Source organism: Azolla caroliniana, unplaced genomic scaffold (assembly GCF_043228905.1).
Source record: "Azolla caroliniana isolate FFs.n. ecotype wild unplaced genomic scaffold, voAzoCaro1.0.p SCAF_1, whole genome shotgun sequence".
Lineage (NCBI taxonomy): Eukaryota > Viridiplantae > Streptophyta > Polypodiopsida > Salviniales > Salviniaceae > Azolla > Azolla caroliniana.
In genome coordinates, this window is record NW_028230436.1 from 15,884,257 (window position 1) to 15,897,739 (window position 13,483).

Below are 13,483 nucleotides of genomic sequence, written 5' to 3' on the forward strand. Positions count from 1 at the left end.
TGTTCATAAGTGTTCTTTCTCTCTTCCTCTCATACTCACACATACACACACATATCACATAATCTTCCGTTGCTTAACCACATACGTGATTAACTACTCACATCATTAGATACTAATTAACCCTTAGTTATTTACCTAATTATTAACAATAACATACGTATTTACGAATGTTTGGTGAATATAAATGCTAGAAAAGTTGCATGTAGTCATTATATCTAGAGCGTCAAGTTCCTAGGTATAGTATAGAAAGTTGGAAGTTAGAGTTTGTGTTAATTTGTCGTGACTCATGGCTTGAGTTCTCTGTAATCAGTATGTGCAGAGCGTCAAGTGCCTAGATATAGTACAAAAGTCAAAAGTTACGATTCTTTCAAATGGAAACAACATGAGAGACCATTCAATATCATAATGGTCAATATTCTATGATAATGTAGTTTCATTCGGGACCTAAGTCCTCTCTTAGAATATACGTTCTATTTTTCACTAGTTTGTATGATCCAACTTTATTATTTCCACCATTGTTTGAACTTTGAACAATTTGGTTAAAAGAGTATAAAACCTATTTTGTTAATTTCGTATGTATGTACTTATCTTATTTTGATATATAAGTTTATACCTTAAAGCAAGTCAACACTTAGCAGGATTCATGTGTCTAGCTTCTCATCATATGCATTTGCAAGTACGGATATTTTCATTGAGTGTTCAGTTACCATGTTGATGCTAAACTTCATTATCAACTACTATGTGAGTTCATTATGTTTATGACTAAAAAGTAGGTCTTATGTTGTTCTTTCAACTATTATCATGTGTGCATGTTTGTGACATTGATTCCATAAATCCAAGTAAAGTTATAGGGTGAGTTGGCTATGGTGTGTAGGCACGCGCTCCATTCACCATCTTTATAGCTAAATTACATCAAGTATACGATATTGTTGTTAATTACCACAAAATGTTATCACAATACACAACGATTATAAGTGTGGTGTATTTGGTGTGGAATTTCTTTTTCTAAGAAACGATTTGTGAGCTTCTTAAACTTAACGACAAACATTCTTGTATGATTGTGATCTTTTGACAAGGATAGAGCATTGTGTGACCATCCATGCATGATATAAACAATTACTTCAAATTCAACTATGTAAGTCATCCAAATTTAATACCTAGCAATTTGACATTTGAAATGTAGTAGCACATTTACCAACACTCCTAAGTCAATCTTTATACTAAAGAATCATCCAAATTATATATTTCAACTCTTCATACTTAAAGACTATCATTTGAAATGTGATATCAAAGCTTCCAACTCCAAGTGAATGTTCATATTTTTAGATCTCTCCAAACTGTTTTAACATTTTTATTAAAGAGAACATTAATTACTCATTAAAAACTATCATTGCAAAGTACAAAGTTAATCATATTGATATGATTACCTATATCTTGTGTCTTGTGTAATGGCAAAGTATTGTAATTAGTTTAGGGCAATGAATGCACTAATGAGTATTCAACGTATGTGTTCCCTAATTGTATTTCTTTATGGATTTATTAATTTACTATAAGTGAAGTTTTTCTAGACGGTCATATACATTAATCATCCACATGTAATAGATATTGGATAGGTCATGGAAAGGAAAATTTAAACAGCTAAAAGTTGTTTCCCTCCTAGATGTCATTAAAGACATATAGTGAAATGCACTATTTGAATCCTTATTTAGTTCATCAAGGGGGCATCAAGTGTCCTAGCGATTGTTTCCCATATCAAGAAACAAAAAGATGCTCCAAATACGCGTTGCTTCAAGAATTTCTTACCTTGTTCACAGAAGATGTGGTTCAAAGTTCAAACCTACTCAAAAGGGGGTTGTGCCCAAACAACTTGCTTGACTTGGTTAATCTTCATCAGTATTTTTTTACCAATTGACTTAGGGACTTTTTTCTTCATTATTTGAATTCTAATTGCATATACTAATGAAGTGGAATGTCTTCTTGCTTGATTTTGCCATAGAGTTATGAGCTAGATAAACTTCTCTTTAGTGAATTTCTTAGGGTAATTGTGTCCTTCTAAGGTAAAAGGTTGAACTATCTTTGTGACTATATGCCTCCAACAATATTAGGTGCCCATACCATGATATCCCAACATGCCACAATCAAATAACAACGAGGTCAAGAAGGATCATTTTATTTACTCATTCATAGAAGGGCACTCCCAACATCATTTTACACTTATGAAAATGGTTGTGGCTTCAAATAACTTCGCCTTTGTCTATGCTCTTTTTTGGGCTTTTGTTCTCTTGCCTCTCTTGAATGGTGAGCTTGTTTCAGCTATTGTCAAGGTTAGTTGCAAGGTTGTTCCTTCATATCTAATTCACCAATTGTGAGGATTATTATTTGCACCTTCCCCTAGTACAGGATATAACTTTAATCTTTGGTTTCAAACTTTCGCACATGTCAAAATGAAGCTCCATAGAGTAGAATACCTAAACCCATGCACAACATGACAAATATCTTTCTTAGATAGCACACTAAATCACTAAGTTATCCAATGCCCCCTCTATTTGTCTTATGACTCTAATGCATCACACGTTAAGCAACCATCTTTGTAAGGCAATAACCGTAGGGTTATTCAATGTAGCATCATGCATAGTACCTTATTTCGGATAACATATTATATTGGTGTCTATAATAATTTATATTAATCAAAGCTCGTGAGCCATGTCAGATCACTCAAAGGTTATTAAAAATGGAGTAGAAAAATGTATCTATAATTCATGGAAAATAAAATGTTTGTACCTATGCCCTCGACACCTGTGATATAGAAGAAGCTTCACGTATATATTTGACCACCATTATGACCAAATTATTAAGAACATAAGTATATTGATCTAAGGTCAACGTGCTTAAGAAACATGGACAACATCAATTACTGGATGTAAAAATCTATATTGTAACCAAATAAATTTCCCTTATCATCAGCGCAATGAAAGTGAAATACATGAAATAAACACGGATAATGCAAGGGTGAGAACTCTCCTCAAAAGGAATATGAGGCTCAATTACCCCATATGATTAATTGGTCCAACACCAAAGACACGACTATTGTAAACCCAACAAGCACAATATCATTACATCAAAACTAGAAAGTAGCTTGTAAAAATGTGCTCGTCAAAATTAAGAACTCTTGTCCTAAGCAAATATGAATTGATGTTCAATTAACACATTAATAGATGGCGCACTTGCTATACACTTTTGAGTTGGGGTATACACTTTTGTGACACATGCCATCATCGTTACTTGCATTATTAGAGAAGCTGAAAAATATGAAGTGCATAGATGTCACTAATATTTTAAACACCGAAAGCATAGGTTCTTTTCGTACTAGAGGTTCCTAGCTATGGGTACCCAAAGCTAACCATCTAGCTCGAGCTCAAACTTATTTATGCCTCTAGCACTTGTTTCCCTCAAAGTTTGTAATGATGAGCATTAGTATTGCATAAAGGGACAAATACAATATCCTCAAAGATGATCGTGAGTAAACAGAACGGATAGTCCGGAACAATAATGAAGTACACCATAGATTCACATATTCTTTAATAATAAAGTACAATTAATATTTTGTTGAATGGAAGTATAACTTTTACTACTCTTTGACTATTAAAGAAAAGCTAACCAGATCCTCAACCAATTAACTATTTGAACAACCATGAGCAAACTTGTGAATAACTCTTCTAGTTAGGGCCAAACAAGAATAACTCTAGATTGTCACACAACCGTCATTACCACGTACATATATCTTTATCAATACGTAATCAAAAAGTCAATGATCGTCCAAAAGGACTATCATACCCTATAAAGTAAATTAGAAATAATAGGTACGAATGTACCAAACATTGAATTTATCGACATGCACCTTACATTTGTAGAACCGACCAGAACTATAGTCAGATGGATGACTAATCCTATGTCTATATGTCAACACATTTCCTTACATCAAAATGGGAAGTTGTGCAGCATGGAGGACCACAAAAAATATCATGCTATACATGCAAACAAGTTGCAAGCTAAATGTACTCTCTAAATATGAAGCCAATATTCCGATCTAGTTATGGAACATGCAGAGTTGTTTTCCCTAGTTACACAAGTGTACTCACTATCGAATATCACTTAGTGTTGTAGTAAAATGGAGTGTCCTCTACAGTGCCAATCATGATTTCACAAACAACTTTAAAGAAATTCTTTATTGTTACCCTATAAAGCTTTCATTTATAAATATCCATATATTAAAGAAAATATGAACTTTAGCTAGTGCACATTCTAGATATCACGTAAATTCCAGTAGATATATGCATCAAAACTTTATTTATCAACGTGTTCATGTACAGACATGGGAAAACAAAATTGTGGCTACACTAGTGAACTTGGGTAAAAGTGTAGATGGTCAAATGCCACCCAATTAGAAGTTACATGTGTGTAGGGAATATTAGTGGTAAATCATATTCCCAGTATTATTGCATGTGTCAAAATGTTTGGGGTTAGATGCAAGTTTTAAGTGTTATGAAATTATTTTAAGTAAGATGCATTTTGATCGACCATATGTGTAGATCTATGTTCAAATCCCATTGAATGTGAGACTACAGTAAACCATACAATAGCCGTGCATGAGAGATAAACCAAGCCGTATACTTGTTAAGCCATAGATCTATGCTCAAAATCAACTTTACTAGGCATCTATGTATACAAAATGTAGGTTTGAACATATAAGTATAACCTTTTGCTTGTTCTTTGAAAGGGTTGTTTGCAAGATTTAGTTTGAACATATAACCTTTTGCTTGCCCTTTGAAAGGGTTGTTTGCAAGACTTTTGTACTAAATGTGGGTCATGGTTTCGATGTGAGGTAACTAGATGATTGCATATGTGAACACAAGGTTGGCATTCCATTATATTAAGTTGTTGCGAAACTATGGGAACTTTGGCTTGGAAGAGTTATCGTGAAACTATGGGAACTTTGTCTCTCCAAGGGCACTTTAAACTAGTGACCACCTTCTCTCTCTCCTAAGTACTTGAACTTATGACCAAAGTTCACTTGAACTCATGACCTTGTCCTATCGGCATCCACCACCTTACCTATATGAATTTTTAACATTCATTTCTCTTTCGCAATCATGACATATCAAATATAAATACAAGGAGTAAATAAGGGGTAAAAACATTCGGTGAAAGTGAGGAATGTGAATGAACAAAGCCAAAGTGTTGGATCCCCAAGGGGAAAGTTTTCATGGAGGGAATCGGGATGGGAATGAACAAAGCCAAATCCTTGATCCACAAGGGGTATGTTTTCATGGTTGTTCGTGTTTATTGTGAACATGAATATAAGAGAAAATATACAAAGCGATAGTAATATATCACATCCTTGGTAGCATATGCACTTACTCAGGTCATCCAATTATTTCCAATATACAAACATTTGTGGTGCATGTGCGTGTGCGTGTGCATGTGTGTGTGCGTGTGCGTGTGGGGTTTGTGTGTAGCAAAACTTTTGAGATATTATTTTGAGTCAGTATTACATTAACCAGCAAAGTTCATCTTCTAACTCGGCTCTTTTAACCAAGTTTTCACATTTTAGGAACATTCGTTACATCATAACAAAGAGATCAAAACAATAAGTTTGATTCACTAGAAGTACTAATTTTATGGATTTCCATGGAAGTGTAAATTTCCATGCCCATGTAAAAAACCGGATTAATCCATTTATCACAGTCTTTTATTTTATTTTCCAAAAACACACTCTTTTAATTAAATCATCACAAGAGTGTATACAACAAATTAATAAACACCCTACCATACTAAAAATATTTGTGGCAAACATCAAGTATTCCATTGCATGTGAGCATCCATGACCCATCATCGGGAAAGCCAACATAAAAAACATACAATCACTTTGTGGCAACAACAAAAATCAGATGTCTAGTATCTACACACAATGAGACAGTAAAAATGACAAGAATGAATTAGCACTACATTTGTGACCATGAGAGACTCTTACAAGAATATTATTGTGAATTTTAGACCACAAGTTACATATGATATAGAGATTAGATAGGACTACATACATATCAGCTCAATTTCCTCTACTACAGTGAGTTCATCATCACAAAATTGAGGCTCTGAATGCACTTATTATATATATATATATATATCTACATTAACTGGCAACATTATTAGCTAGTATCCAGAGAAATCCCACAAATGTATGCCTTCAATATCTTTGCTACAGCAAGCCACAAACCGATCATTAGCAACTAGATCAGTAACATTGGCGATGTTGGTTGGATTCGACAGGCCATACAAATGCACACACGATCTATATTCCCATACATGGATGACACCATTGCAGCATAAGAACAAGTGGCGCGAGTTCATAGCACCATTGACGCACATTACACCATCATCATCATCATCATTATTGTCATCAGCCCCGTCAACCTCATCAGATTCATTATTGATATTGCGGTAAGGTGTCAAGATTCGGCTCGCATCGAAATGTCGAACATGGGGTTGTAATGTGCTCGTGCCGATCTCGATGAGGATAGCGATCCCGCTTTTCAACACAAGCGATGCAAAGTTGCGGCACGAGGAGAGAGTGGGACAAAGGATGTGATCATCATCGAACGGCATCACGAGAAAGTGGGAGGGGATATCGAATAGCATGGTGAAATGCTCCATGTCCATGACGCACAACCGTGACCGGGTGGCCACCACGATGACCTTAGTGGCTTGGCTTACAATCTCGACACGCCCGATGTATTGGTTCACATTGTCAACCAACAAATGCCAACCATGGTACGCATCCGGGTCTGTCATGTTGCCGCCATTGAAGATCAGGTCATGGGTGGAAGCGTCCCAGATGTGGAGAGAACGGCCATTGACACCAACATAGAGGCCAACCCATCTGTCACTGTCTCCAGTGAAATCAACTAGTATACCATCATTCACATAGTTCCCAACCATCACTCTTCTGTACCCACCTCTCTCGCCACCGGCTATACCTCTAGCGGTGATTACACCCTCAAACAAACTGCCATCCATGGAAGCAAACATCACTTGGTTCAGCTCCCCCTCCTCGATAAACAGCCCAGATATGGCCCGAGAGTGGGGACCTATGATTATCTCATGGGTGGGCTTCACACTGAAGATACAGTCCCTGCTACCACCACTGTGGAATACCATGACTGAACCATCAGAGAAACCAGCGGCTATGAAGCGGGAAGCTAGAGCTAATCTCCTACAGACCATGTGAGAATCTCCGTAGCCCGCATTGTGGCTAGAAGAAGAGAGGCTGGCAGAGGGCTGGCGACGGTAGTGAAGGACGGAGTACTCTGCTCTGCCATGGATAAAGTTGGAAGCGGTTTTGTGAAGGTAGATGTAGGTCCTCCTCCAGGAGCCTCTGCAAAACCGGCGGTTTTCCTTCCACACGGATTTGGTGAGGTCCCGCCAGAGGCTCTCCGAGTAAGAAACGGCTTGCCAGCCCGAGCAAACCTGGAAGAATTAATAATCGCATTACATTTTAAGAAATGGAAGCAGAAATTTAACAAAAATGGCATCCATCCATCCATCCATGGGTGATGCTGATGGTGATGGTTGTTAGATGAGATGAGATGGGATGGGATGGGATGGGATGGGATGGGAGTGCATGTATATGTATGTATGTATGTATGTAGATGAGGGTGACATGGGGGGATGGGCGAACCTGGAAGAAGGAGGCGAGTGCAGGGGCGGCGGAGAGGGGGCCTGCAGCGACGACGGAGGAGGAGGAGGAGGAGGAGGCTGCTGCTGCGCCCACGTGGTACGCCAGCCGCTCGATGCATTCCTCCGGCCATGACGAAGCCAGCACGGACACCTACCTATAATATATATATTAATATATATGTATGTATGTATAATATATATATATATATGTACTAACTAAAGATAGATAGATAGATAGCTGTATGTATGTATGTATGGGTATACGTAGGCAATGATGTGACGGTGTGAGATTCGTTATTGAAAGGAAGAGGAAGAAGAAGAGAGGAGATGGACGGACGGACGGACGGAAACGGTGGACGATGATGGATGACGACGCTGCAGCGGCAAACTTACAGCAGGAGCCACAACAAAATATTAATAATACTATATATTATATAGATGATGCATACATATACTGTACATACACACACGCACAACAAATAGAACATTTGTGACGGAATAAATAAAAAAATACATATATATTACGTATAAGAAAATACTTATAAAAGTATATATACATATATATCATATGTATACGTAATAAATATAACAAAGAGGGTGTGTGTGTGTATATAGTACGGCTAGCCATTCCACGTTGCCTAATATATGCCCCCCGCCCTCTCCTCCCAACCCCCTTCCCGCTCAATAATTACTGATCATCCTCCCCCCCCCCCCCCTCCTCCTCTCCTAATGGATATTAAGAAGAACCCCCCCCCATCTTGGCAAAGGACAGACCGTAGATGAGAGGCTTGAGTCGACACTTGTCACCATCCATCCATCATTGGGAATGGTAGTCGGGGACTCGTCGTCGAACATCGTTGAAAAGTTCAGGATGAGTCATGTGTACAGTGGGGTTTCGGGATATGTTAATATGGCCAATCTTACATCTTCTTAGCATTTTTACATACATTCTCTCAATTATTCATTTAATCCAGTAAGCTATATAATGTGGTGTATATCATTTTTGTGGTCTCACAGGCCACATCTGAGTCTTTAGAGAAAGTTAAAACTTAAATACTCTTCTTCTTGTCCTCCATCTAAATTTATGTTCCTATTAACACTTAAAGAAGGGTCTACCCTAGTTTTGAACACTTCATTACCTTTAGGGTAACTTTTGTTTCATAACATCAATGGCAGACTCAACAAGACAATCCTAGTATTATAAACTTTTAATGCTATGCTTTTGTACAACATTGAACAAACCATACATGTTTACGGGGGTCACTTAAGTGAACATCCTATGGTCTGATCTCTGCTACTAGATACATAGAATATGTCTGGTTTTCTAGATTAATGATAATAATATCACATCAATAGGATTGTCTAAGTAATTTGATGGGAAATCAGATAGGATGTTCCCTCTCGTTATTTCACCTCTCTCTCTCTCTCTCTCTAAATAATGTATGTTTCAATTTAAGCTTCATCTGGATTCGCTCCAATGGTGAAGCGACTTAGTTTAAAATTTTGACATCCACATTGTACTTGGATCTTAGAACATGTCAATGTGGGCCTCAGTTTTGGAGCCTACCAACAATAAGGTTTCACACAACACTTCATGTTAGCAATACAAGAAAACATTCAATACTTAAATTTGATTAATGTACTCGTAATTAATGGCTTTTCTAATTTTGGCCATTCAGTCCACTTTCATAGCCCTTTGAAACATTCAACTTAAAGCCATAGAATCGAAATTGGGGACATGAATACCCGCTTTTAGCTTAATTCTGGTTGGTGTTTTGGGTATAAATTTAAGATTAGGTATTCGTAAGATAACAAAATGTTTCCTTAGTCGTGGCTACTTTACAAACCTCCATATAAATTAGGTCTTCAATTCCATACAAGATGCCTCACCAAGCATTTAATTGTTGACACTTAATATGTCGGTGAGCGCATGTAGATCGACATGCACTTGCAATGCTTTCTTTCAAGCACCAACATCATAGCAAATGCTTAACTACGACTTTAACATCTAGTGCGTACCCTTGATTTATAGATATTTGTACCCCATATTATTACAGTTGCAACCTTGCAGATAAAGCTAAGCAATGTCATACATATTGTCCCACTCCTATAATCTTCAACAAGCTTGAACCTAACATGTACTACATATGGTGACCTTGACACATATCACGAGTTGTGTCCATAGTTGATTATGAATGTCCCAACATGTAATCCAACCTAAAATATAAACTCCAATATTTGCAAATATAAATGAGGTAACTATAGTCTATACATGTGTACTCTCTACATCCCCTAGAGTTTTAAAATTTAAAAATGGCTTGGATCGAGTGATACTTATATTGCTATTTGTGTGTGTTCTTCATGTTCGCATATCATCATTGGCCTTGTACATTTGGTTCATGATTTGCAAGCACATCACCACCCTTGTAATATACAAAGAGACCAAAGAACTCGAAACAGAAGCAAGAGTACTTCTTCTGAGTTTTTTTTAATAAGGATGTTTATCATGTTGGTGTTGTATATATTCTCATATCATGAATGCAATCCATGTAATAAACATCTCCATTCACATTGTCAGTCAAATATTTATTCCCACATGCAATGGCATAATATGACATACTTGAAGTGTATACATATCTATGCTAAGAGATGGGTCATTGGAGTAAGAATACTTGCGTTTGAACCAAGGTGTGCCATGATGAAAGATATCTTAAAAATGAAATCTCCTACAAACATGCCTTGAAAATAGGTTCGAACTTCGATAATAGGTTGCCCTTGCCATTTGCTTATATGTCATGATAGTATCCTATGATCATGATGTCCAACTAAGTGCTATAAGCGTAAATACATTGGTTGCCTAATAAAAGATCGCAACTGTCATTTTGGTACTCGTCCAACATGTTCACATGAACAATGTTGGTGCACAAAACTACTACATTGACAATCAATATTTCATTGCTACAAACTAGTTGCCGCAAAATAGTAATTGAGGGAAATGATTTCAATCATAATCATCAAGTTCAATTTATGATGGGATTGTAATCATCATCACTTGCAAATTGTAAAATCTTGAAAGTTACGGCTCCTTCTGGGAATGGTGTAAAAAAAAACTTTGCAACCCTTATGCTTGATTTGAATCAAATGCATTCTTTTCAAAGAAGAAGGAAGATTTGCCTTCAAATAAAAGGCATTAGCATAATCTTACATTTATTATGTATCCTGTTTCTTTATTGTTCCAAGTGTCCCCCATTGTCAATTGTTTGTGTTAATATATTTTTACATATTTTATTAATACATCATTATTCTCCCATCTCTTTGATTTCCTTATTTATAAAGTAAACATGTAAACATTTTCTTATTCACCAATTGATTATCCAGCTAGTATTTCATGTGCAAAAATGAGCACTTCGATCAATAATAATGTTCGAAATTTAGCAACATCATACATGTCCAAATGCATGGTAACACCAACATCTCTCACAACCCTTTAAATCTCGAAGTCGCCCCATTGTAGACATTTTAAATTCAAAACCCTACATCATGGGCTCATGGGCAATTCGTTTTAAAATTTGAGCAACATGATGCATGTCCACGTGCATACTTACTAACACCATCATCTTTCCTAAATCTTTTGATCTTAAAGCCACCCCAATACATGCAACCCTACATCTGGGGCTCATGGGCAATTCATGTTCAATTTGAGCAACATGATCCATGTCTAGATGCATGCTAACACCATCATCTTTCCTAAGTCCTTTAATCTTCGAGACACCCCAATACATGCAACACTATATCTTGGGCTAATGAACAAATAGTCTTCATGTTCAAGCAGCATGAGGCATGTGCACATTCGTGATAGCACTAACATCTTTCCCAAGTCGTTTGATCTCGAGAACACCCCATTGTAGGCATTTTTAAATCAAAACATAATAGATGAGGCAAACGATGTTCAGGAGGCAATGGTGGTACATAATAGAAGATTGATATTAGTTAGCCCCTTTCAGGAACCTTGAAAGCAGGTGCAATTTGTCCAAGTTTGGAAAACAGTGACTACGGTAACGTTATGGGCATTATGGAAATGTCGATGTAATCGATTTTATGATGCGGCAGATCTTCGTCTCTCATATGTCCTGCTTAAGATATGGAAGAACTTGTTGGCAGTAGTCCGTGGCCAATATGACAATATGCATGGTTTTCCAGAAGACTGTGAACAAGAGAAGGAAGAAGCTTCTTCACTTATGGAAAAAGTTGCCCCTATTAACAGAGTCAAGTCACAAGCCTCAATGACACTATCGACTCCCATGGACCCTTTCTTGAATATCATTAAATCATGGCAATGTACATCAGAAAATTCCAACACCTTCTGCAAAGTCCTATCTTTGGTCTTAGAATTATTGTACATCATTATAAATAAAAAATTGCAAGCTTCTGGGCAGACAAGTTCGAGTTGTAGCCTTCTAACGTTTTTGCTTAATACTATTGAAGAAAATCTTTGAAAAATAAAATAAAAATTTTGCACTTCATCTTCATCGATAGTTATAAACTATAGTCATGTATTGCCTTATCCTTAACTAAACAAAGTTTGATGTGAGCCTTCGTTCTTACATTATGGCATCTTGACGTGTGGTAGAGGTCATTATGTAATTTTTCAACTAGGATTGAAGAAGTGGGGTTTGCTAAATATCTATGCTCCGAATCATGCAAGAGATAGAACGATATTATGGAAGAATATAATGTCAAAGTTACCAACTATTAACCATTGGGCAATTGCGGGTGATTTTAATATGTTGGAGGATGTGAGTGATAGGTTAGGAGGCACATCACAAACATTGGCAGGCACAGAATTATATGAATGGGAACGTTTGATTTTTTCTTTGGATTTAGTGGATTTATGGCATGTGCCTTCTTTTGTAAGGATACAAGATTCGTTAGCTTACTCAAGGTCAAATAGAAGAGAGTCACATACCAATTTATCTAGGTTAGATAGATTCTATGCTGATAAGTTTTTATGGGACAAAGGAGGTTCCATTGGAATCATACCTTCATTCTCTTTTTCTGACCATGCACTGCTTCGTTTAGTTATAGTATTGCAGGAACATCATAAAACTTCTAGGTTTAGAATTCCAAATCATGTGTTTCTTAGTCAAGAGTGTGCTCCTATTATACATAATATTTGGAATAAATATGACTATTCTTATGATTTTGCACTATCAAGTGTTCAGAAGGCTCTTGGTGAAATACAACAATTTTTCCATTTTAAGTCTAAACAAATATTCTATGCGTCTTTTACTAAATAGGAAGACTTCGTAGGGGGTTAAGGTCCTTGCAACATCTGCAAGAAAAAAGACCATATTCAAGTTATATAAGTTCCCGAGTGATACAACTAGGGAATCAGATATTGGAATTAGAAAAGATTGCCGTTGATTTTCATTATCATAATATATCATCTACATGGGCAGAATCGGGAGATAAAGTCACTAAAATGTTCTTTGCAACACATAATCATTATAAGTCGAATGTTAGGATTTCTCGGTTAAAATGTCCTGATGGTTCTTATTATGAGACTTTATTGAAAGCTAGATCCTTTTCTGGGGATGATTTAGTTAAAAGGGACATCATATGGTCAAGGATTCGCAAGATGGTGTCGGTACAACTTTCAGAATGTCTTTTGCAGCCTTTAAGTTCCCAAGAGATTCTTAAAGCAGTAAAAGCTCTTGCAAAGGATGTTTGTCCTGGATTGGATGGGATG

The 13,483-nt window shown here is 36.7% G+C and overlaps 1 protein-coding gene across 1 annotated transcript; it reads right to left on the reverse strand.

The window, feature by feature from the left end:
• Nucleotides 1-5,988: 5,988 nt before the first annotated feature.
• SAP (Transducin/WD40 repeat-like superfamily protein) lies at nucleotides 5,989-11,450 on the reverse strand. Its single transcript, XM_087316354.1, has 3 exons — nucleotides 11,340-11,450; nucleotides 7,736-7,885; nucleotides 5,989-7,524 (listed from the first exon to the last, which is right to left on the reverse strand). Exons 1-3 carry the CDS (start codon nucleotides 11,448-11,450, stop codon nucleotides 6,211-6,213), a joined length of 1,575 nt encoding a protein of 524 aa, XP_087172480.1. The 3' UTR covers nucleotides 5,989-6,210.
• Between the last annotated feature and the right edge of the window lie 2,033 nt (nucleotides 11,451-13,483).